The sequence below is a fragment of the Phascolarctos cinereus genome, unplaced genomic scaffold, assembly GCF_003287225.1.
Source record: "Phascolarctos cinereus isolate Bilbo 61053 unplaced genomic scaffold, phaCin_HiC Scaffold_726;HRSCAF=1367, whole genome shotgun sequence".
NCBI lineage: Eukaryota > Metazoa > Chordata > Mammalia > Diprotodontia > Phascolarctidae > Phascolarctos > Phascolarctos cinereus.
Genome location: NW_027556098.1, coordinates 60557799 through 60582718, shown reverse-complemented (window position 1 = coordinate 60582718; position 24920 = coordinate 60557799). Strand labels below are relative to the sequence as shown.

The following is a 24920-nucleotide window of genomic DNA, read 5'->3' as shown; positions in this document are numbered from 1 at the left end:
ATCACTTTCTCCTCTTGAATGTTCTTCTTAGGTTTTCATTACAGTGCCCTCTCTGTATTTTGTACCTGTTTGGTTGCGCCTTTAATCTCCTTTCCTGGCTCTTCATCCATGTCATTCCCACTAACTGTAATTGTCTCCCATGAGTCTGTCATGGGCTTTCTTTTCTTTCTGCGTTTTCTTACTTGGTGGCTTCATTAACTCCTAGGGTATCATTATTTCCGTGCAGATTGTTCCCAGATCTGTATGTTAATCCTAGTCTATGAACTCCAGTCTTGCATCATCAACTGCTTGTTGAGTTTTTCAAATTCAGCATGTCCAAAATAATACTCATTATTCCTAGCAGTTTGGTGATGCTGTGGATAGGGCACTGGGCCTGGAGTCAGGAACATCTGAGTTCAAATCTGGCCTCAGAAATGTAATAGCTGTGTGACCTTGGGCAGTCCACTTCAGTTTGTCTCAGTTTCCCCATCTGTAAAATGGGGATAGCACCTACTTCCCAGGGTTGTTGTGAGGATCAAATGAGAAAATAATTATAAAGCACTTGGTGCAATGTCTGGCCCAGAGTGGGCAAGATAGACATTTTAGATTAGCTATTATTATGATTATTATTCTCTTCTCCCCATCCTTTCTCCCCTCCCCCAATGTCCTCCAGGTCATCTGGGTTCACAGACTCCCATGTCATTCTCAGCTCCAGTTGCTTGTTCTTATTTTTACTTTCATAATGTCTTCTACTTCCTTCTCTACTCACATAGCTACCAGTTTCTCATCATCTCTGGGACTGTTGCAATAGTCTTCTAATATGTATGCCTGAATTAAGTCTTTCACCATTTTAATTTATTGCCCACAAGTTACCAGTATGATTTTCCTAAAGCCTCAAGTTGGACTTGTCATCCCCAACTCAGTAAAACTTCAATGACTTTTTATTACCTTTAGGATCAAATATAAACTCCTTTGTCATTTAAAATTCTTCAGATATCTGGCCCTTTCCCACCTTTCCAGTCTTCAACTTTACTGCTGTTCATGAGCTCTCCAGATATAGTGGCCTACTTGTTACTCACACAGTGGTCCATCTTTATACCTTTGCACTAACTGTTCCCCGTGCACAAAATCCTCTGCCTCCTGCCCTTTGCCTCTTAGAATCCGTGGCTTCCTTCTACACTCAGCTCAAATGATACCTTCTATAGAAGGCCTTTCCTTATCTCTCTAGCTACTATAACTTTCCTGTCTGAGGTTATGTTTTGTCTACTCTGTATATATCTTACGTGTATCTATTTATTTACATGTTGTCTCCCGCATTAAAATGTAAGCTCCTTGAGGGCAGGGACTGGTTTTGCCTTTCTTTGTGTAGAACTTGACAAAGAATGTACCAGCAACTGCTGCAAGAAGATGGGATAAGTGAGATGTAGTTAATCAACAGTACATGGAGAGGGGGGAGATTTGAGGGTTAATTTCTAAACTCAGTGAATCAGTTGTAACTTTCAAAAAATTAATTCAATTTTAGGTTTCATTTGCAATGAAAAATGATAATGGTCCTACAGTATTCTGTATTGATCAGACACTCCTAGATGTTCTGGTAGCTTTGTCAAAAATGAGTATTTACAAGATGAAGGACACAGGATGGGATTCTTTGATGTTAGCTATAATGGGAATCTACATGTTTGCTTCTTTGTCTGCATAGCTGTCTCTTTATATAACTAGTAGTGAGTTTCAGTTGAAGAAACTTCAACTTAGTGAACTTAAGTGACTTGCCTAAGAGTCACGCATTTAGTATTTGTCAGAGGCATATCTTGAACCCAATTCTTCCTGGTTCTGAATCAAAATAACTTGATCTGTTATGCTGTGATGCCTCTAGCTTTGAGCCAGAGGCTTTGTTTTTCATTACTTTTATTCTTCTAGACCTAGCTTTTTTTTTTAAGCTCTTTTTATTGTCCTTACCTGTGGGAGGGGAAGTCTTTATCACTTTAAAATTTTTTTCTTTTCCTGCCATCTTTTAAACATGTTCTTTTAAAATCTGCACTCATCAGAGAAGACTCTTTGAAGACTTTTTTGGTCTTTTTCTCCTTAGTTCCCTTCTCAGTAGTGTTGTCAACATATCATTTTTGAGACCATGTCATTATTTTTGAAAACTTTTTTTCCCTTAAGAATGTAAAGCCATGAGAGTATATCTCATTTCTCTGAACCTTTAAAAATCTACTTTCCTTGAGTTTAGAATACATATCTTATTGCCCACTGTCCCCTTCCTTGACTGCTGTTTAGTATTAAAATGACATAGTCACTTTCTTGGAAGGATTCTGTTATTTCCAAATCAGAGGTAATTTCTTCTGTACTAATCAGAATTAAATCCAAATTACCTCTTTTCACCACTCAGCTTTTTATACATTTATGTACTTATCAGTGAGACAAAGATTTCCTGGCCTGATTGTAGGAAATTGTGTGCATTTGTGTTTTTCCTTTACTGAGGATATGATCATATGGTCAGGGTAGATAATACATATTTGCCCTTAGAATATCTATAGGAGGAATTAACATTCATATATCCCTGAAATAACATCGTTTCTGAAAATTGTTTCCAGCTTTGAAATGTTGTGATTCTATGATGGCCCTGCTATTTTAATATAATGAGGCCATATAGTGCAAATAATGCCAAAGAAAAATCAGTACTCCAAGGCAGTTAGTTGGTGTAGGTCATGGATGAGTGTGCTGACGTAGCCTTCAAACTTAGGTAACAAAATAGTACATACAGTATTGTCTGTTACATATCACAGGCTAAGAAGTTCTGGACCCAGGTGTATAATGCATTAGGCTGTCAGGAGAACTTATATGTAGCCATCTAACCTTGAAGAAGCCATTTAAGGAAACCAAAACACAAGGGTGATCTGCAAAAAGGAGATAATACTTAACTCTTAGGGTTGTTATAAGGATCATCTGTGAATTTGTTAGAACTTCCTAGTAACAATAGAACTTTGGTCATCTTGTGACAACTTGTTTTAATCACCCTCAGCTTGTGAGGCACTTACGGAATGGGAATATCTGCCACCTGTTGGACCTCGACCACCAAAAGGATTTGTGGGTCTGAAAAATGCTGGTGCTACTTGTTACATGAATTCAGTTATCCAGCAACTATACATGATTCCTGCCATCAGGAATGGTATCCTTGCAATAGAAGGCACCGGCAGTGATGTAGATGATGATATGTCTGGAGATGAGAAGCAAGACAATGAGGTAAACTTTATTTCATCGTCATTCTATATTTGTGTTCATGAGTATATGTTTATATAGCACTAATGGTAGTAATGATACTGGTTCTTATTTGTATGGCACTTTAAGGTTTGCTGAATGCTTTACAAATAACTCATTTGACACAACAAATCTGGGAGGTAATGATATTATCCACATTTGCAGTTCAGGAAACTGAAGCAGACAAGGGTTAAGTGAGTTGCCCAGGGTTGCATACCTGATAAGTATCTGCAGCTGAATTTGAACTTGGGTCTTCTTACTCCAGATCCAGCATACTCTCCACTGCACTTCAAAGCTTCTGCTAGAGAGCAGGATTATTTCATTTTTGTTTTTGTATCCCTGGCACCTAGCACAATGCTTTATGCATAAGAGGTACTTAATAAATATATGTTGGGTTGAGTTGTTTCTGACTACTAGTACTTCTACTTTGGGATTTTTGTATTTTCCATAGGATTTGTGGTTGAATTGTTCTCAGTTTTCATACAGAATCCAAACACTAGTGGCATATAGATGATGTTAGGTAGCATAGACTAAAATGCCATTCATATTTTCTGTCATGCTTTCTTCATGAGCTTTCGATTTGCCTTAACAGTTACTCTACTACCTTAATGGTTAGCGATACATTATTTAATGTTAAGAGAGATAGGATGAGGAACTGGACTTAAGGTTTTGTTGGTGTGGGCAATTCCCGAGGAGGAAACTTCCTCTTCCACTGTAGGGCCATAAGTTCTCTGCAACTTATAGTGTTAGAGAGTTGCCTAGAGCACTGAGAGACAAAGTGATATGCCTGTGTGTCACACAACCAATATGTCAGAGACGAAAAGAAAGTCAGTGTAAGAAATTAGAAAGTGTTCAACAGAGTGAACTTATATCATGTGTACTTCATACTTAAGAACTGAAATAGTATAGTGTTGAAAACATTTAAGTAAAATATTGTCAGTTAAATATTTTTTATTTTTATTCTTTTGATTAGTTTAAGCCCACCTATGTACTATCTGTTCATTTTGTATACTCTGCTTATAGGTTGTCCTTAGAAATCATAACTTAGCTTTCCCTCTTTGAAAAGAGAAGCATGTCTCTGTGTCTTGACGAAGAATACTATCAGGGTCTTAAATAGGAGGGCTTGTAGTCAAAATACAGTTTTCCTCCCAAGCATTCTCAGTTCAGGCTAGAACCATATAAGAATTCCTTTTAGGAACGGTGGAGAGAGTAAAAGAGAGGGTCATATGATTCAGGGCTAGAAGAAGTCTAATGCCCTCCCTCCATTTGTTGTTCTCAATTTTATTGTGCCACTTGTTTTTCTGTTCCAGTTGTTTCTAGAAATTCTCTCTCATCCCTCCCAAATGAAACCTACCTTGTAACAAAAAAAAAAAGGAATTCCACAAAACAGCCAACACAGTGACTCCATCTGAAAATGTGTATAATCTTCTGCCTTAATAGTCATCCTTTCTCTTCTGAGAGAAGAGAATTTATTTCATCATCTGTTCCCATAGACTATTACTGGTTTTTCAGTGGCTCGGTGTTTGGTTTCCTTTTAGTGAACTTTTCATTTATGTTGCTTTCTTTTTGTTCAGTTTTCTTTTGGTTCTGTTCATTTCACTTTGTATCAGTTAATACAAATCTTTCCTGTTTTTCTAAGTTTTTCATACTTATCATTTCTTATTGCATCATAATATTCTGTTATATACGATTGCCACATTTTTTTTCAGCCAGTCTCAAAACACTGGTCACTTTGTTTCCAATTCTTTGTTATGACAGCAAAGATTGATATGAATATATCATGTGTTAGAACTTTGTTTTTGTCCTTTATTTCCTTGGCAGTCCCCCTTGTTTTACAGATGAGGACTTTGAGGATGCCAAAGACAGGAAGACAGTTCATCCGACTTCAATCCCGTGGCCCCCAGTTTCCCGCCCCACCCCCACCCCACCCCACCCCACCCACTGTTCATGCTGATTCTCTTAAAATAGAAAAAAGTTAATACTCCATTTGGAGGCAAAAAACATTTCAAAATTGTGGGCATGCCTTTAATAGTTCATATTTCTTTAGTACTCTATGGGTTTTTAAAAATTCTGTGAGAGTAGGTAGGACAAATATTATTTCTGCTGCTTTTCTTGTTGAGAAAATCAAGGCTCCAAAATATTTAAGTATTGCCTGAATCAAATAACTCTTCAGGGTCAGAACTAGGAATTAGATTTATGTCCACAGTATGTGACTGCCTTTTTTTTTCATCTGTGATTTTTCTTTTGGGAGAAGAGGGTGTGTAACACCTTGCTTTATTGCTTATTTTGTTTCATCAATACCTCTTTTTATAGCATAATCATTGAATTAATGGTAGAAGGATTATAAGGAAAATCTGCCATATATTTAAAAATATATATATTTAGTTTTATACACGGTATCCCCTGGCTTTCTAATAGAATGTATTATGAAGTATTTTCATGACAGGATGAGATTAAGTACTTTCTAGGCAAAAGTATTCTATTTGAGGATTTATCAGAAATTTTTTTTAATGTTTTATTCAGTGTTTTGCTTAATTAAGAAACACTGAAATAAGGGAAGCAGCATTGAAAGAACACTATTTTGAATCAGAAGGCATTTGTGTTTGAATCCTGCCTCTGACACTTAAAAACTTTGCGACCTAGACCAAGTTATATAACTTCTATTCATTTTTGTTTCTTTAGCAGTAAGAATGAAATAACAGTAACACTAGATATTGTATCAGTTAAATGAAGATGTTTTGCAAACTTTAAAGCCCATTTAGATTGACATCCACTATCATCAACTATTTTTTTTAAATGTAAATTAAAATGTGTGAATCATTGAGTATTTTAATGATATAGCTAAAGAGCTCTTATAGCTTAATCCTCTAAAGCAGAGATTAGCCTTCTCATGCTATAAATGACCTGTAACAAATAGGACCTTCAATGACACCCCTGTAAAGTAGGGATGCTTGTTTCATATAAATATTATATATCCTGCCTTGATCTTTAAAGTTCTTTGAAAGTAAGGATTATAATACAAATGTAAAATATGATTAGTGAGTGTGCCTGTCCCTGCACTAATTAAAACATTTTCAAGATAACATTTATACCATTTTCACTTTTTTTTTAATATGCTTTTTTTAGAGTAATGTTGATCCCCGAGATGATGTATTTGGATATCCTCATCAGTATGAAGACAAACCAGCTTTGAATAAAACTGAAGACAGAAAGGAATACAATATTGGTGTTTTAAGACATCTTCAGGTCATTTTTGGTCATTTAGCAGCTTCTAGATTACAATATTATGTACCAAGAGGATTTTGGAAACAATTTAGGTAAGTGATAGCTAGATAAAAATTAAAGTACTTGATAATTAATTGTTATGAAAGTATGAATTAACTTTTTAAAGAATGTTATATATTATTTATTTGAGGTATATTACATCATCCTTGAAATTAATCTCCCTTTCAGGCAGGATTAGTCTTGAAATTATGGAAGCAGTAAAAGCTAAAAGACTTCTTTCTGTCAAGTTATGAGAGATGTAACAACATCTCATTTGTTTTTAGAGTTAAAAAATCCATAGACACCTTACTTGCCTCAGGTCATTGCTAATTTCTGTCTGCTTTTATTCAACAGAGTAAAGGCATTGAGGCGAAGTAGCCTCAGGGTTAGAGTCCTCCCTCTGACACACCTAGGGCTGAGACTGTTGAAGAGAAGGTGTCAACCTGCATTGGTAGATGGAATTTCCTCATCCAAGCGTTTCCTATACCAGTTGATCTTCAGGTCCAGTCCCTTGCCATGTCCCTTTACTCTCTTTTAGGAGACTAGAACACAGGTGGTCAGAAGAACAATCAAGTAGTTCTCATTTGGGGCTTTGAGGAAAGACACCCTTGTTTCCTCATCTTCTGTCAAACTCTGCTTATCCAGCTCTTGTTTCCATTTTCCTCCCAAGGACACTTAGCTCCATTTAGGTAATTGTTTGTTTCATTGAGCATTTATCTTGCTCATTCACACCTTTATCATACCTTTGCTAGTGCCACTTTCACTTTGCTTTTCCAACCTCTGCATATTATTCCCTCTTGAAGCCTGTGTTCTGGCCTCTTTTTACTCCAAGGTTTTGGCCCTATAGTTAACCCTTTCAGCTTTTACTTTTTAACGTTCAAATCCCCTGCACCCTTTTCTGGGCCCTGCTCGTGCCTTTCCAACCCCAAGTCTGGGTCACCTCCTCCATTCACCTTCTCCACTCTTAAGAGATATACTCCCGGAAGTCAGACAGCTGTTACAGGTAGGTGCCCTGAAATGAATCTAGTCTCAGCTGATCCTCACTGGTACATAACAGTCCCTTTCTTTTTCCAGCACATTCCCTGCAGCAGGTGTTTCAAATCTTCTGGTTTTTTTTTTACTTCCCAGCCCACACATCACGTACATACACATAAACACGCCCACCTCGCTCACCTGCCTTCAGCAGAGGACTTGGCTTCTGCTTCGCCCAGAAAATAGAAACAATAACAATTTCTGGATTTAGAGCTTGAAGGGCCATCTAGTCCAACCTCTTGCTTTGCAGATGAGGAATCTGAGGCTCAGAGAGGTGAAATGACTTGCCCAAGATTTCCCTAGTAGTAAGTGGCCAAAGAAAGATTCAAACCTCTTGCTCCACTTATTATATATTTATCCACTTGCTTCATTATTCTTTCCATTGACTGTCATCCATAATGAGCTTCTTCTTCTCTATCCCTTTCCTCAGAGCTTTGTTTAATATTATCTTGCTTTCTCTGACAAAGAGATATCTTTCCTCCTTAATCCAGGCCACTCCCTTTACTTGTTTGTTCTCTTGCATTTCCAGTTTGAGCTTCTCTCTCTTTCCTTTCTTTGTCTCATCTCTCCTTTCTCTCATATCTTCCTCACCCTATTTTTCCCCTTTCCTGTCTCTACCCTTTGCTTTCCCTTTCCTCCTCATATCCCCTTGCCGTCTTCCCTCTCTCCTCTTCCATCTCCTTCCAGTCTCTCCCCATTTCTCTTATGTTCAGCCTCTTCCTGTCTACTGCCTCCTCTTCTACAGACATACCTAGAGATCCACCATCCCTTATTCCTCTTTCTATCCTCCCTTATCATCCTAAATCTCTTCCTTCACATAGCAAACTCCTAACCTTCTCTTTAACATTACCAATAATTTCTTACTTGCCAAATCTGGCCTATTCTTAATTCTCATCCTTCTCTAGCCTTTGATAGTGTTGACTGCCCTTTTCTCCTAGATAATTTGTTCTCATTTTTATGTGGCACTATACTCTTTCCTACCATGAGTATACTCCAAGGCTTTTATTTGGGCCCTCTTTTCATTCTGTACCCTCTCTTGATTTCATTGATCTCTTTTCATATAATTCCCAAATCTATAGACACATAACTCTAATCTCACTCTTGAATTCTAATAATGAACTATCCTGGCCAATTTTAAATATTACCCTTTTTATATGCAAATTTGAAGGATACCTATTGGTAAAATGAGCTATACCTATACTTCCAGCTAATTACCTTGTAAATAAAGACAGCAACATCCTTGAAGTTTAGCAGACTCATTTGTTGTCCCATACAGCAAGACCTTATTTTATGAGTGGCTTGGGTTTGGAAGTAATGTGTTTATGCTTACCAGTAGTATATCAACATTAGATCATAAGTAAAATTCAAATTTGGTTACAACCAGTATATATTTATAAAGCATTTTGGCTTACTTTCTTTATCAGAATATTCTTTATTATGTTCTCTTTCCCTTGTGATTTATCTCCATTTTGGTTTTGCAAATGACCATATTTCTCTGCCCAATACATGAGGCACCTGGTATTGCTCGTATCTTTCCGCATTGAGAATAAAATGTTTTTAATTATATCCTGCGAAGATCATTTGTATATGCTAATTACTGTTTATAACTTGGTAGTGTTTCCTACTTAACCTTTAGGGTACATTGGTACACACCTTTTACAAGTAAGTAGTCTTTGTTATGTTAACTTTTTTCCTGTAAAATATTGTGTCAAAGTAATGCTTTCCTTTTATTTTGTTTAAAATTAGGCTTTGGGGTGAGCCTGTTAACCTACGTGAACAACATGATGCTTTAGAATTTTTTAATTCTTTGGTGGATAGTTTAGATGAAGCTTTAAAAGCATTGGGACATCCTGCTATGCTAAGTAAGGTCTTAGGAGGTTCTTTTGCTGATCAGAAGATTTGCCAAGGTTGTCCACATAGGTGAGTCCAGTACTGAATTTTTACTGTTCCAAATAAAAATTTCCATAATTACATACCAATAAATGCAGTGTGATTTTAATATTTTCCTTACAGGAACTAGATGTTTATGACTATGAGTAACAGTTTTGTGTACCTATTTTTTTAACCTGAAAGAACATGGTATAATGTGGGGAAAAAAATTACTACACTGATTCTGCTTGATGTTTTTTGTAAATTTGTATTACCTCCTAGGCAGATCAGTTTGATTTAGCCTATTTATCCATCTGTAAAATAAATGAGTTGGACTAGATGATATCTAAGGTCTCTTTGGCCTCAAAAACATCTGATTTATCTACCCTTATCCTTTTCTTTATCATATTGTTTTATCATATCAAAAAGTTTTATTGATCTTTATTGTTTTTATACACCCATCCATTTCCAATCAGTCCCTCTCCCAACAGTTAAATAAAACCAGCTGACATAACCACTGTGGCTTACAGCTTGTAAACATTCCATATCTATCATACACATGTTGAGAAAGAAAATATGCCTCACCATCAGTTCTGTAAAATGGAAACTATATTTTTGCATAATCTGAATACAGATGACTTGAATTATTGTAGTTCTGCCTGTTCTCCTGGTTCAGTTTGCTTCACCCTGTTATCATTTTGTACAAATCTTGCTATGTTTTATATGACACAATTTTTTTCATCTGTTTCCTAATTACAACCACTTTATCAGGTTTTTTGCGACTGTAAAGAATGCCGCTATGAATATGCTGATTTCTTTGGAAAATTTCTCTCTGTTGTTTCCTTACATGGGGTATTTACCCGTTAGGAGGATTGCTAGCTCAAAGGATGTGGAGAATTTAGTAACTTTTTGTATATTCTGTCACAATGGTTTTACTAATTACTAGCTGCATCATCTCTGCTAATTTGGTGGTTATGAAGTGAAACCTCAGAATTGTTTTCATTTGTATTTTTCTTAGTGGTGGAGTATGTCTTTTTCCCCACAGTTGCTTACCTACTTATTTTTCAATCAGTGATTCTTTGATTTCAGTATTTGTACATTTATCTGGGGTGGCATACTTTTATTGGAGATCTTTGCTACACAGGTCTCTCCTATTCCCTTCCCATTTAACAACTTTTCTTGTAATCTCATTGCTTTTGTTTATGCAGAAGTTTTCATTTTTATATAATCAAAATTGTCTCATCTTTTGCAGTCTCATTTGGTTAAGAATTCTTCTAATTACAGATATGAAAGGTGTCTCCTTTCATCCTCTTAATTTTTTTTTTGATGGGATTTAGGTCATATCCATATGGAACTTATTGTATGTGTTGTGAGGTAGTGATGCAAACATGTTTTCTACCAAGCTACTTTTGAATTTTCCCAGCTATTCTTATTGAATAGGTTGAACTCTCTTCAATAGGTTGTCCTCTGGATTTTATCAAACAGTAGATGACGGTGTTCTTTTGCTTTGAAGTCTTGTAGTGTGTCATTCTGATGATCTGTTTTTTTAAAACAGTACCAAATAATTAAGATGATTACTGCTTTGTCATATTGTTTGAAATCTGATCATGCTAGACCCCATTTATTTCTCTGTTTATTCCATCATTTACCACCACATTATTGAACTCTTGTTAATCCAAATGAATTTTATTTCTTATAGTTCTGTAAACTAACCTTTTGTTAGTGTGATTGGTGTAGCACTAAATCTGTAAATGAATTTCAGTAAAAGTATTTTTATTATATTGATGAAGCCTATCTATAAATCCAGTTGTTTTCCTTTATTTCTGTAAATAGCCTTTTAAGTTCATAGTTTGAAAGATGAGTAAAGATACATACATATATAAAACATTAATGAGTTTTAATGTTTTTATACCAGAAGCAGTGTTTCCGTATAACATTTTTCTTAGAATATCCATCTACATTAAAATGAATGTCCTGTCATGATCATGTGCATCATTAGTCAAGTTGTCAGTTTTCAACTTATCTTCTATAATCATTTTTAATATAACATTTTTATTTTTTGTTATTTTAATCTTCTCAAACATGAAAGTTTTCATATAGAAAGAGCAGAAAGAGAGGATTGCCTATGAAACAGTTCATCTCCATTGCATACAGCTTGTGATTCTTTACAGATTTATATGATCAACTCAACATATTAGTAACAAAGCTTTCCTGTTTGTATCTCCCTCTGAACTTCTTCCTGTTCTTTTTCCATTTAAAAAGCAAATTCTGTAATAACCCTCTTTACTCTTATTTTTTTGTTGTTGTTGATGATCATCACTGTTGCTAGTCCCCTTCTCCCACCCCAACTCCCTGTAAAAAAAGTTTTTTTTTAAAAAACAGAAAGACAAACTTAAAAATTGGCAAGGTACGTAAAACAGATCCATAATTTGGCCATGTCCAAAATTTAATGTATGTCTCAATTTGCACTTCTAGGCCTTTCTCCTAGACAGTGGGCAACATACTTCATCTGTCTCTGGAAATAGAGTTGGTCATTACATTGATAAGACTTTTTTTTGCAATTGGGGTTAAGTGACTTACCCAGGGTCACACAGCCAGTAAGTGTCAGGTGTTTGGTCTGAGGTCACAGTTGAACTCAGGTCCTCCTAACTTCAGGGCTGGTGTTCTGCCACTGCACTGCACCACCTAGCTGCCCCCAATTAGACTTCTTAAGTATTTCAAATTTGTTTTTCTTTAGTGTTTTAATTATTGTCTAAATTGTTCTCGGTTCTTGTAAGTTTTCTATGTTTCTCTTTGATCATTTCTACCTTCATCAGTAAAGCATATTAACACTTCAAAGCATTGTTTGCTGAGCTTTACAGTGTAATAAATTTTCTTATAATTTGCTCTTTTGTTTACTGGGACACTTTTTAAAAGACTCTTAGTTCTCCCCTAAATTAAATTGTGAACCCAAAAAAATATCGCGGTAAGCATAATCTGTTGATTAACTCATTATTGATAGGTATTACCCAGTTTATGACCAAACCTACTTTATGCTTACTCTTTTGGCATTATTTAGCATGGAAAAAGCCCAACTTCAAGACCTTTTCCCTGATTCTCCGCAACTGCTAGTGCCTTCCTCCAAAAATTATCTTGCATTTATTTTGCATAAACTCATACATGTATGTATTGTCTCTCAAAATATAATTTAAACTCATTAAGGGCAAGGGCTATTTGTTTCACTTTCTCTCCATGACCTCTAGTGCCTAGAACAGTGGCTGGCACATAGTAAGTATTTATAAATGCTTGTTGGTTGATTGAAGCAATTTTTAAAAATTCTGAATGATGAAATTGACAGTTATTTCTGGTCTCTTCATCTTAAATGAAATTTTATAGCTCATTAAATTTTATTTTTTTAAATGACCATCAAAATGAGAAAAGTATATAACATGTTTTGTTTAATGAATAGTGTTCATGGGTAACCAAAAGAAATATAAAAGATTAGAAGCTGAATTTGACTTTTTCTGGTCACTGATGTAATATAACCATTTATTTGGTACTGTTTTATTTTATTTTCATACTTTGTAGACTGTATGAAACGAAAAGGAATAATGATTTCTGTGAGTTTTCCCTCCCTCTTTTTATGTATTGTTTCAGGTCTGTTTTCTACAATGCAGATCTGCATATCAGTGCATCTTTTTGTAACCTTATTTCTTCTTCCTACATAGGAAGTGAAGAAAATAAGAGATTTTACTCAGCAAGGAAAGCTGTAGTATTGTCAGAGTATGACCAGAAAAGTAAACAAATTAGCTTTAATAACTGAAACCATGTTCTGTGTTTTAGGGAGATAGCAAAACAATCCTCTTTTTTTGTTTTATTTTATTTTTTTTTAATTTTTATTTTATTTATTTATTGTGTTTATTAGTTGGTTCATCAAACTGTTGTTGAAACTAAGTGACTAAGTGTGATTGTCACTTAGTTTCTAGTTTTTAACAATATCTCAGGGCTCCTTAATTTAAGTTTTGCTTTCTTACCCTGTTATTGTATTTTCATGATAATTTTTTTTAACTCATTGTCATTTAAAAATAAAAAGCAATCTTGATCAATTTACCTTTAGTGAAGATTTTATTGAGTAAACAAAAAATCCTTACCTGTAGGTGTAGTGAGCAAAAGAAAAGCTTATACTCTAAAAGGAGGTGTAAAACATGTATGTAAATGTATATATCATCAAGTTAAATATGATATATGGGAAAAGTGCCCTCAAAATTTTAAGGAGGAAAATATGATCCTCATGATTGGGAGATTTTAATGGACTTGGCATTTTTAGCACAGTGTAGTAGACAAAAGAGTTAATGCACTCTTAGGCTGGATTATGAGAGGAAGTGTCAAGAACAAGGGAGATAATGATCCCATTTTACTCTGCTGTGTTCAGAATACTCTGGGAATATTGTGTAGAGTTTAGAAAAGTTCATTTTAGAAAAGAACACTGAGAAAGTCCAATATACATCTAGAAGATGGCATCCAGGATGGTTGGGGTACTTGAAATCATATCAAAAAAGGAATGAAGTTGAAGGAATTGAATATTATTTTTAGAAGAAAAAGTGGGGAGATAGAGAGCACGGGTCAGATATTTGAAAAGTTGTCATATGGAGGATTATATTTGTTCAGCTTGGATTCAGAATGATGCATTAAAAGCAGTAGGTTTGTTTCATAGAGGCAGATTGAAGCTTTCTTTTGTGTTTAATTTTTGTATTTAAACTTAATAAACTGAATGACTTTCTTAGAGCTATTTAAAGGTATAAATAGCTACTTGTGAACTATGAGGAGAAATATTAGGTTCCCCTCACTAGAGTTCCTCATGTGAAGGCTGAATGAGCACTAGATAGGGTAGAGTAGATTCTTATATAGGTATGAATTTGGACTATAATGTGCCTCACAACTCTGAGGTTCTGTGGACATTTGGAAATTTGGTGAGTTTTTTGTAGACATTAGGGGTATGATATGCAATGGGGAGGGATTATAATGGAATCAGGAAATAGCTAGTGGTCTAAATTAGCTAAAAATTACCCATTTGGCTAAAAAAATACAATATTGAAATGAATAATGTAACAAAAGGCTGGAAAGGATAGACTGGAGCTAAACTGGGATAGCAAGATAATATCAGGATATGGAGCTTGTATTTTATCAGGATAAGGAGTTTGTATTTTATTAGAGACATAGAAAGAAGCCACAGGAGGTTTTGGGCTAAGAAGTAATATAGTTAGAACGATGCCTTTTTTTGGCCTCTCTATTAGTGAATGGTTTGGAAAGGGGAGAGACTTGAAGCCAATAGACTCTCAAATCCTTTGTCTTATTTGCCAGATCCCAACTCTTGGTCACCATCATCCGCTTTCTCTGCTCCTATTTTATGTGCTGCTAAACACTACCGGAGTAAGTTACATGATTGTACCCTCTTGGTTCATTACAAACATATGTATCTAGAGGGCTGAGCCAATATGGTAGAAGAGAAATAGCCCTCCAGCTGAACTCTTCCAACATTTCCCTCCAAACATAATGGTGCCTTACAATAAATTTAAAAGCAGCAAGGCCAGCTAAAGGTCAAGATGAGATATTTCCCCATCCTAAGACAACCAAGAAAGGTCTGTGACACCAGGGTGGACATCAGGCCAAAGTGTACATATCACCAGCAGCAGGCGCTGAAGGTGGTGGTATCAAATGGCGGCGGCAGCAGCATCAGGAACTCGGCCCAAAGATGGTTGATGGAGGGAATCAGACAACTAATTAGAGATTACAGGAGACCCTTTGCTGGCGTTGGCTACAGCTAGCATTGATTAGTAACTCTGCTCACACACAATTTGAGGTCACAGATTCCAAGCAGAGAGAAGCATGTATGGTCTTTATCAGGATATTCTTTATTATGTCCTCTCTCCTTTATTATATTTCTATTTTGGCTTTGCAAGTGACCATATTTTCTATTATTTTAAATTAAAATTTTCTCATATAAATAGAACCAGTGTAGCCAAGAACAGAAGGAATGCAGAAAATTGGGGGGAAACTTCCATAGACAATCTCTCAGATAAGATGCTGTGGTTAGGAACAAAACAGACTTTTGAGGAGGGAGGGATAAAAAGAAGGATAAACAGAAGAAACTAGGGTTGAAGGAAACAGACAGGAATCATAACTGTGAATGTGAATAGGATGAGCTCACCATTTTGCTGTCACTGGATAATAAAATGGATTAGAAACCAGAATCCAGAAATGTTTTTTACAAGACGCTTGAGACAGAGTTAAAATAAGAAGTTAGAGCAAAATCTATTGTGCTTTAGCTGAAATAAAAAAGATAGAGATAGACATCATGATCTCATAAAAAGCAAAAACAAAAAGAGATTTAATTAAAGGAGATAACAGAGAAATTAGGGGCAGCTAGGTGGTGCGAAAGATCAAGCAGTGGACTTGGAATCAGCACAACTCATCTTCCTTAGTTCAAATCTGGCTTCAGAGACTAGCTGTATCACCCTGGGCAAATCACTTAACCCTTTTTGCCTCAGTTCCTCATTTAATTGTAAAAGGAGCTGGAGAAGGAAAATGGCAAACCACTCCAGCATCTCTCCCAAGAACTCTAAAATGGGGTCACTAAGAGTTGGACATAACGGAAATGACTGAACAGCAAAATCAGAGAAACTACATTTTGATAAAAGGAACCATAGACCATGAAGTAATATTTTTCAAAAAAAAAAATTATGGCAAATTTCTCTGATAAAGGCCTCTTCTCAGATATATAGAGAACTGAATCAAATTTATAAAAATAAGGGCAATTCCCCAATTGATAAATTGTCAAGGGATATAAACAGACACTTTGCAGAAGAAGCCATCAAAGCTGTCTGTAATAGTCATGTGAAAAAAATACTATAAATCACTACTGATTGGAAAAATGCAAAATAAAACAATTCTAAGATTACTACTTTACACCTGTCAGAAATTACAGATGCTGGAAGGGATGAGGGAAAATAGTTACACTAATGAGCTATTGGTAGAGTTATGAATTCGTCCAGCCATTCTAGAGAACAATTTGGAACTATACCTAAGAGGCTATAAAACTGTGCATACCCTTTGATCCAGCAACACCATTACTAGATCTGTACCTTTAAAGAGATCAAAGATTAAGGAAAAGGACATATGTGTATACAAAAATATTTATAGCATCTCTTTCTGTGGTGACTAAGAATTGAAAAATTGAGGGGGGTGCCCATCAGTTGGTGAATGGCTGAAGAAATTATGGCATATGATTATGATGAAGTTCTCTTGCTATAAGAAATGACAAGTGGGATGGTTTCAGAAAATACATGGCAAGACCTGTATGAACTGTTGCAGAATGAAATCAGCAGAACCAGATCATTGTACACTGTAATAGCAATTTTGTAATAGTAATCTACTGTGGAAAATTTAGTTATTCTGATCTAAGAAAATTCCAAAGGACTTCCAGAGAAAGAACTGATGAGCTTTGAGTGCAAATTATAATGTAGTTTTCTTGAGTTATATTCCTTGCCTTTTTTGTGCAGTAAGGCTAATACGGAAATAAGTTTTGCATAATTTCGCTTTCAGTTTATAATTGATATAAGTGATATCTCTCAGTTGGTGGAGCAGGTGAGAGGGAAAGAATTTAGAACTCAAAACTTAAAATAACAATAAATAATTTGGAGAGGGGGACAGACATATATTCTCTAATTTCAACTCAGCCCTCAAGCCCCCTAGACCTTCCTGTGCCCTTCCAGAAAAGGACTTTACCCCTTTCTTTACTAAGAAAATAAAGGTCATGTTTTTCCTTTTTACATATCTTGGAGACCTTCTATGCTATCTCAAATTTCCCTTTGTTCTAGTCCCCAAGGAAAAAGTGGCCCTTCATATACCAATCAATTTCTCTACTTGTACTCTTTGTCCCATCCTTACCTGTATCTTTCAAGAAATGGCCCCCTTCATCATTCCCTTTCTCATCTTCCTTCCCTTTTTATCCACTGGCTTCACACTGCTACCTACAAACATTCCCCAATATCCTCTTATAAAAACCTTTATTTGACTCTACAAGCCCTCAGACTATTATCTTGTGTCTTCCCTCTTTCACAGACTAGCATTTAAAAAGGGAGCCACCTTTTTAGTATACTTGGGCACTAGGTACCTGGCCAGTGGTAGGGAAAATCTGTCTCTTGGTATACTCCTGTTTCTTTTTTGTACCCTATTTTTATAGCAGTCCTTTCCTCAGATACCCAGTATCTTCATGATGCCTTAAATTCTCCACCAAGTATAGACATCCTGAAAAGTTCTGAACTCCAGCCTTTGCCCCACCCCTAGCAAAACTCTGAATTTTTTCAGTGCAATTGACTAGGTATTAGGAGGTAGTTCATTAAACTTACATTAAGATATGAATGACTTTTAACCCTATAAATACTGTATAAAACTTCACTCAGTGTGGAAGATATCTCTGAGAAGGGGGCGCAGTGGCATGGCCCTGTTTCAGATTCTGAAGTCAAACCTGCTAAATGGATCTGCTTCTTCTAGTTCTGAATCTCCATATTCCCGAGAAACTCTAAGCTGCAGGTTGGGGCTGCAAGTTCTAAGTCAAAGAAGTAGATTTTTTTACCTTGTATTTTAGATAGTCATGTACTTAATACCCAAAGTACATAATCAGTTGATAGAAGAAAATTATTTATCACAATGTACAAAGGCACTCAAATATTTATGGAATGAATAATTTATTGGCACAGAGTAACTATAACTCCATCTAAAATCCCTAAGCTTCCAAATACAGTTATTTAAAAGCAGCCTTTCTTATCTAATACTTGTTTTTTAAGGGATTTTAAATAGGAATATTTGAGGTGTGAAATAATGCCTAAAATGATAACATTCTTTTCTCAGTTTGCTGTGACACAAAATATACTGCACATTTAGTGATGTAATCAATTAGAATGCTTTGGTACCTCCCAGCAGAACACTTTTGAACTCTTCAAATAATGCCTTTAGGTACGAGTGTGAAGAATCATTTACGACTCTGAATGTAGATATTAGAAATCACCAAAACCTTCTTGATTCTTTGGAACAATATGTCAAGGGAGATTTACTGGAAGGTGCAAATGCATATCATTGTGAAAAATGCAACAAAAAGGTAAGTAGGATTTGTTGGCATCCTTCTTTATGCAGTTCATTTTTATTAGATATACTCTGTATCAGAAGATACCTGTTTCTTTAAAAATCTTTTTCTTTTCTTTTTTTTTTCCATTTCCTGCTTTGTTTCATAACAGTGGCCAAGATAAAATTAACCAAAATATTGTCAAGGGAAAGAGAATGATAGGGAATGAAGAAATAGCCAGTGAGGCCTGGTCTAGAAGCCCCAGTAATAATTCTGACATCACTTTGCCTTGCTAATCCTTGAGGAATACAGAATATTTCCAGCGCAGTCTGCCTCCTTGAGTCCCTGCTCTATTGGCATAGATCATAGATTGAAAACTGAAGGAACCCTCGAAGCCATCTAGTCCAACTGTCTCATTTTACAGATGAGTTAAGAGGCTCAGAGGTTAGGTGACCTGCCTAAGGTTAAAAAAGAGGGAAGGTAGGATTTGATTCTGGATCCTCTGGCTCTAGTTCCATTGCTCTTTCCACTGACATGTTGCGTGAACTGATGCTTTGCAGTTCTTCAGAGCTACTGATCCCATTAAATAAAACTTATATTTTTTTCCCTATGAAAGTTTCCCAACTTTGTCATTTACCCGGGTAGATCTGGCTTTTAGGCACCCCCAGCCACCTAATCATGTGTCCCTCTTATCTACTTTTAAAAAAGTTTTGTCCAGTGGCTAATATTAAACACGTACACACGCACTCACACATATTCACACTCATTATATAGCATTTAATTTTAAAGAATGTTTGTTTTTTGACTGGGAACTTTTTTTTTTAATTTATTTTAAGGTTGTGAGCCAAGCACGGTGGTAAACACCTGTAAGCCCTAGGGATGCTGAGATTGGTAGATTACTTGAGCTCAGGGGCTCTGAGCAACAGTAAGGCTAAGCTGATTTGGGTGTCCTCACCAAATGCAGCACCAGTATGGTGAGCCCCCTGGTGAGCACCAGGCTGACTAAAGAGGGACAAACTGGTCTAGTTCCATCAGCAGTAGGAGTAGGTCCGTGAGTGCAATTGAATTTTCACCCTAGGTACAATAGGGAGATAGGGGACGAAGGGGGTTTTAAGAAGAAATTACAGTGTGGTGTAATAGGACCATTAGACTTAGAATCAGAAGACCTGTGTTCCAGCTCTGACACTTAAATTAGTTGAATAATTTGGGGCGAGTCATTTAATCTCTCTAAGTCCCAGTCTCCTCATCTCTAAAATCAGCATGGTATTTGCCATACTTCACAGACTTATCATGATGCTCAAATGAAATGTTATGAAAGCACTTGGTACAATGAAAAGAATTATAGGCATTCTCAAACGTCTTAGTGCAACTGTTAAGATATTAAAAACTTTATTATTAATAAGATTTGAGGTATACAAACATACAAATGAAAGTCATCCTGTTATATTAGCCATCTGGTACAAACAGCTAGAACCTTGTACCGTATTTTGAGGTATGGTTAATCTGTAAAACTGAATCAGTAATATCCAATGGGACTAATTTATAGTATATACATCACTAGTAAACTCTTACAACTCTTTTCATAATCACTTTTTATGGTTTAGTTGTTCTCTTTGCACTGTTTTTAATGGTTTTCTAAGAAAATATCCCATACCTCTTCTATTTTTAGGTTGATACAGTAAAGCGCCTCCTAATTAAGAAATTGCCCCCAGTTCTTGCCATTCAGCTAAAACGATTCGACTATGACTGGGAAAGGGAATGTGCAATCAAGTTTAATGATTACTTTGAATTTCCAAGGGAGTTGGACATGGAACCTTACACAGTGGCAGGTGTTGCAAAGCTGGAAGGGGATGACGTAAACCCTGAAAATCAGCTGATACAACAAAATGAACAGTCAGAAAATGAGCCAACTGGAAGCACAAAGTATAGACTAGTGGGTGTTCTTGTACACAGTGGTCAAGCAAGTGGGGGACATTATTATTCTTACATCATCCAGAGGAATGGAGGAGATGGGGAGAAAAATCGCTGGTATAAATTTGATGATGGAGATGTGACAGAATGTAAAATGGATGATGATGAAGAAATGAAAAACCAGTGTTTTGGTGGAGAGTACATGGGTGAAGTGTTTGATCATATGATGAAGCGCATGTCATACAGGCGCCAGAAGAGGTGGTGGAATGCTTACATTCTTTTTTATGAACGTATGGACACGATAGACAAGGACAATGAGTTAATCAAATATATTTCAGAGCTGGTTCTCACCACAAAACCCCACCAGATTAAAATGCCATCAGCCATTGAAAGAAGTGTACGGAAGCAGAATGTGCAATTCATGCATAACCGTATGCAATACAGTTTGGAATATTTCCAGTTTGTAAAAAAACTTCTGACTTGTAACAGTGTCTACTTAAACCCTCCTCCAGGTAGGTACCTGCAATTTAGCTTGATGCTACAGGGAAGAATTCTTGATAATCTGGATTGTGAGGCATTGAACTTTCTTCTAATAGTTTTATAAAGTTAACTTTTTTTCCTAACATTTCTTTCTTTTAAGCAATTTTAACTAAATTTTATATTTTCACTTTTATGCAGTATGTAAATTTAAGAGGATTTATACATCACATTGAATTATTTTTTAGAAGAAAGATTTATATACAGTAATCATTGTTTTTCTGTGACTTCATGTATATACTACATTAAAGTCCATATTGTCTCAATTCTAATGTAGACATAATCCTTGATTTTTTTTTTATTGGTGGGGCAGTCAGGGTTAAGTGACTTTCCCAGGGTCACACAGCTAGTTAAGTGTCAAGTGTCTGAATCTGGATTTGAACTCAGGTCCTCCTGACTCCAAGGTTGGAGCTCTATTCACTGTGCCACCTAGCTGCCCCTGTAACCCTTGGTTTTTAAAAGATATGCATGTAAACCTCAGCTTCTGTCAAAAAAGTTAATACTTCAAGTTCACACCAGCGTTTGATTCTGTACACGTTTGTCATTTCAAATTAGTTCATCAAAAAAATTAAGCAAAGTGCAGTGCTAGACATAAAAAGACATTTAAAAAATCATATCCTAGACCTTGCTTTCAAGGAGCTTGCAATCTTGAAGAGCCTAGCTAAATGAAGAGAGTCTCGTTATCAAGAGTTTGGCACCAGCTGAGGTGTGCTTTGTTCAGTATTCTCTGTCTACTAAAGTATGAAATGCTTATGGATTGTATTGTTTGAGGTTCTCTCCCATGTTGATAAAATCATGAAAATATGAGGCTGGAAAAGATTGAAATGCTTTTTAAAATTTATCATTTTGTTTATGACATCATTCCACATGAATTTTTTATGTCATCATATATTGGATATGAATTATCAGAAAAAGTGTCAATCAGCACTACCTTTTCCCATCTGTTAATTTGTACTCTCATGTCACTGGGTACTACAATCTGTGACAGGCCATTGTGAAAATCTTCAGGATTATTTGAGGAAGTAGCTCTTATTCTCATGTATAATAAAGTTAATCATTTTGAATTTCTCTTTAGTTGGCAATAGGCAGTTAGTTGGGCCAGAAATCAGCAAATGATGTTCAAAACATACACTTTTATATAGCACTTTCTCATGTAACAACTGTGGGATATGGGAAGCTTAAATATTTTTATTGCTTTTTTTTTTAAGTAAGCTAAGATTCAAACATTAGGTTTTTTGTGCAAGGTCACCAAGTTGGGAAGTGTCAGTGTCGGGACTCACAACTAGTTACTGATTTCTGGGGCCCAAATGAAAGTTATTTAGGGAGCTAACTAACTCCTAGATCAGGAGATTCATTCCATCCATGAGTAGATCTAATGTACTGTGCTTACTGTGCTATCCTAAACCAGGATAGTATTGCAATATTAAACCAAGTAAGTATTGCAATATTAACAAATGTGATAAGTCATTACAAATTAAATTTGGTTAGTTCATAATAAACTGTAAAAGGGCCTCAAATTCTTAAGTAGTTGCTTTTGTTTAAACTCCAGTACCTATCCAGGATCAATGGACTTGAACACATATTTTATGTGAGTGATATTTGATAAAATGACCTTATTTTTGTTTGATCTTTAATGTAATTTTTATTCATAGGGCAAGATCATCTGTTGCCTGAAGCAGAAGAAATTACTATGATTAGTATTCAGCTTGCTGCTAGATTCCTTTTCACCACAGGATTTCACACAAAAAAAATAGTCCGTGGCCCTGCCAGCGACTGGTATATTGCTTTAAATTTTCATACTGTCCTAATAAATGATTTGATTTCTTTTGTATACTATGCTGGTCTCTTCTGAGCATGAAAATCTTGATACAATTATAAATCATTCACACTTTTTCCAAAGCCCTTGTACAGAAGAGCAGCAATGGAAAGAGAAAAGTTGTACTCAAAAATTGAGGTTTATAAACTATCTGCAATAGTGCAGAAGTGAGGGATGCTTTATTGACATTTTCCTGCAGCTATTCAGGAGTTGTTTTAACTTTGAAACCATTCACATTTCTTATATTCATAATAACTTTGTGTCATTTAGATTAGAAAAAATGAAATTTTTAGGTTCAAACTTTTTAAAATGGGGTTATTTCATTGACTTAATCATAAAAGGAAAAGTGTAGAATAAAGTAAGGAAGGAAAAGTGTATTAAACTTTCTAATTATAATAGTGTAGGAATTTTCGTGTGTGTGTGTATGTGTGTTTGTGTTTTCAGGGACTTTCAGTGTGATAAGACAGCTATAGAGTGATTATGTTAACTAGACAACCATGTTGTGTTCAGTCAGCTTTCAGTCATGTGTGATTCATCATTACCCCATTTGGGGTTTTGTTTGCAGAGATACTGGAGTGGTTTGCCATTTCCTTCTCCAGTTCATTTTACAGATGAAGAAACTGAGGCAAACAGGGTTAAGTGACTTGCCCAGGGTAACACAGGTAGTTAAGTATCTGAGGCCAGATTTGAACACCAGAAGATGAGTCTTTCTGACTTCAGGTCTAGCAGTCTATCCACTGTACTACCTAACTGTCCAGGTGACCATAAGGCATCCTTACCAGTTTATAGTTGGGATACTATTTTTGCAATCTTCATAGCTAGAAAGGATGTCTTCTTGTCAGTTAGGCCATATATGTCCCTGTAAGTCTACCCTAATTAATGATTTTTAGTCATCATATTGATAAATGTATAATAGTATTAACCAGCATAAAGTAACTGTCACACTTAAGGAACTCCTAATGGGAACAGCTTTGTTTTTATTCAGAAGCACATTTACATAAACCAAAAATGGAAGGATATTGAGAAGATCTGTTTTATTTGGTTGAACAGCAAAATTGCACTCATCTTTAAAAATCAAAGAATGAAATTATTAACTTTCCTTTTTGTTATTACTGATTATTTGCTGTCTTTTTCTATTTCAGGTATGATGCATTGTGTATTCTACTCCGTCACAGCAAGAATGTACGCTTTTGGTTTGCACATAATGTCCTCTTTAATGTTTCAAATCGCTTTTCTGAGTACCTTCTGGAATGCCCCAGTGCGGAAGTGAGGGGTGCATTTGCAAAACTTATAGTATTTATTGCACATTTTTCATTGCAAGATGGGCCATGTCCTTCACCTTTTGCTTCTCCTGGACCTTCTAGTCAGGTAACTATATAGCTTTCTTTTTAAATGACTACTCAGTCAGTCTGGGGGATTGATTGAGGATACAGAAAGACACAAAATACAGTCCCTGCCCTCGAGGAACTTATAATTCAATGGGGGAGACAACATGCAAACAAATGTATGCAAAGCAAACTATATACAAGATAAAGAGGACGTTATTAAGAGAGGGAAAGCACTGGAATTAAGAGGGATTGGGGAAGTCTTCCTGTAGAGGGTGGGGTTTTAGTTGCGTCTTAAAGGAAACCAGGGAGGTTGCTAGTTAGTGGAGAAAGGAGAGCATTCCAGGTGTGAGGGATAACCAGAGAGAATGTCCCCAGCCAAGAGATGGATTATATTCTTTGTGAAACATCAGGTCTGTGTTGTTACTAGTTGGAAGAATACATGTCAGAGAGTAAGATATAAGATTAGGAAGGTAGGAGAGGGCTAGGTTATGAAGGCCAAACAGTGTTTAGTGTTTGATCCTGGAGGCAGTAGGGAACCATTGGAGTTTATTGATTAGGGTAGTGACATGATCAGACCTGTACTTTAGGAAAATCATTTTAGTGGCAGAATGGAGGGTGGTTTGGAGAAGGGAAGAAGACACCAGCAGACTATTAAAATAATCCAGGCATGAGGTGATGAGAGCCTGCACTAGAGTGGTGGCAGTGTCAGATGTTTCAAAGATGAAATCAACAGGCTTTGGCCTTGGATATGGAAGATGAGAGATGGTGAGGAACCCATTCTAGATAGGATGGAATGGGATCACTTGACTCCTAGGTTTTGACCCTG

The 24920-nt window shown here is 36.0% G+C and overlaps 1 protein-coding gene across 6 annotated transcripts in view; it reads left to right on the top strand.

The window, feature by feature from the left end:
* Nucleotides 1–24920, top strand: part of USP9X (ubiquitin specific peptidase 9 X-linked) — a 178800-nt gene that overhangs the window by 135854 nt on the left and 18026 nt on the right. For all 6 annotated transcript variants that reach the window (XM_020967081.2, XM_020967080.2, XM_078146581.1 and 3 more), the window contains 7 exons: nucleotides 3002–3222; nucleotides 6364–6554; nucleotides 9280–9453; nucleotides 18397–18538; nucleotides 20172–20925; nucleotides 22603–22726; nucleotides 23909–24134. In XM_020967081.2, the coding sequence (XP_020822740.1) occupies nucleotides 3002–3222; nucleotides 6364–6554; nucleotides 9280–9453; nucleotides 18397–18538; nucleotides 20172–20925; nucleotides 22603–22726; nucleotides 23909–24134 (1832 nt within the window). The remainder of the gene's footprint in view (nucleotides 1–3001; nucleotides 3223–6363; nucleotides 6555–9279; nucleotides 9454–18396; nucleotides 18539–20171; nucleotides 20926–22602; nucleotides 22727–23908; nucleotides 24135–24920) is intronic.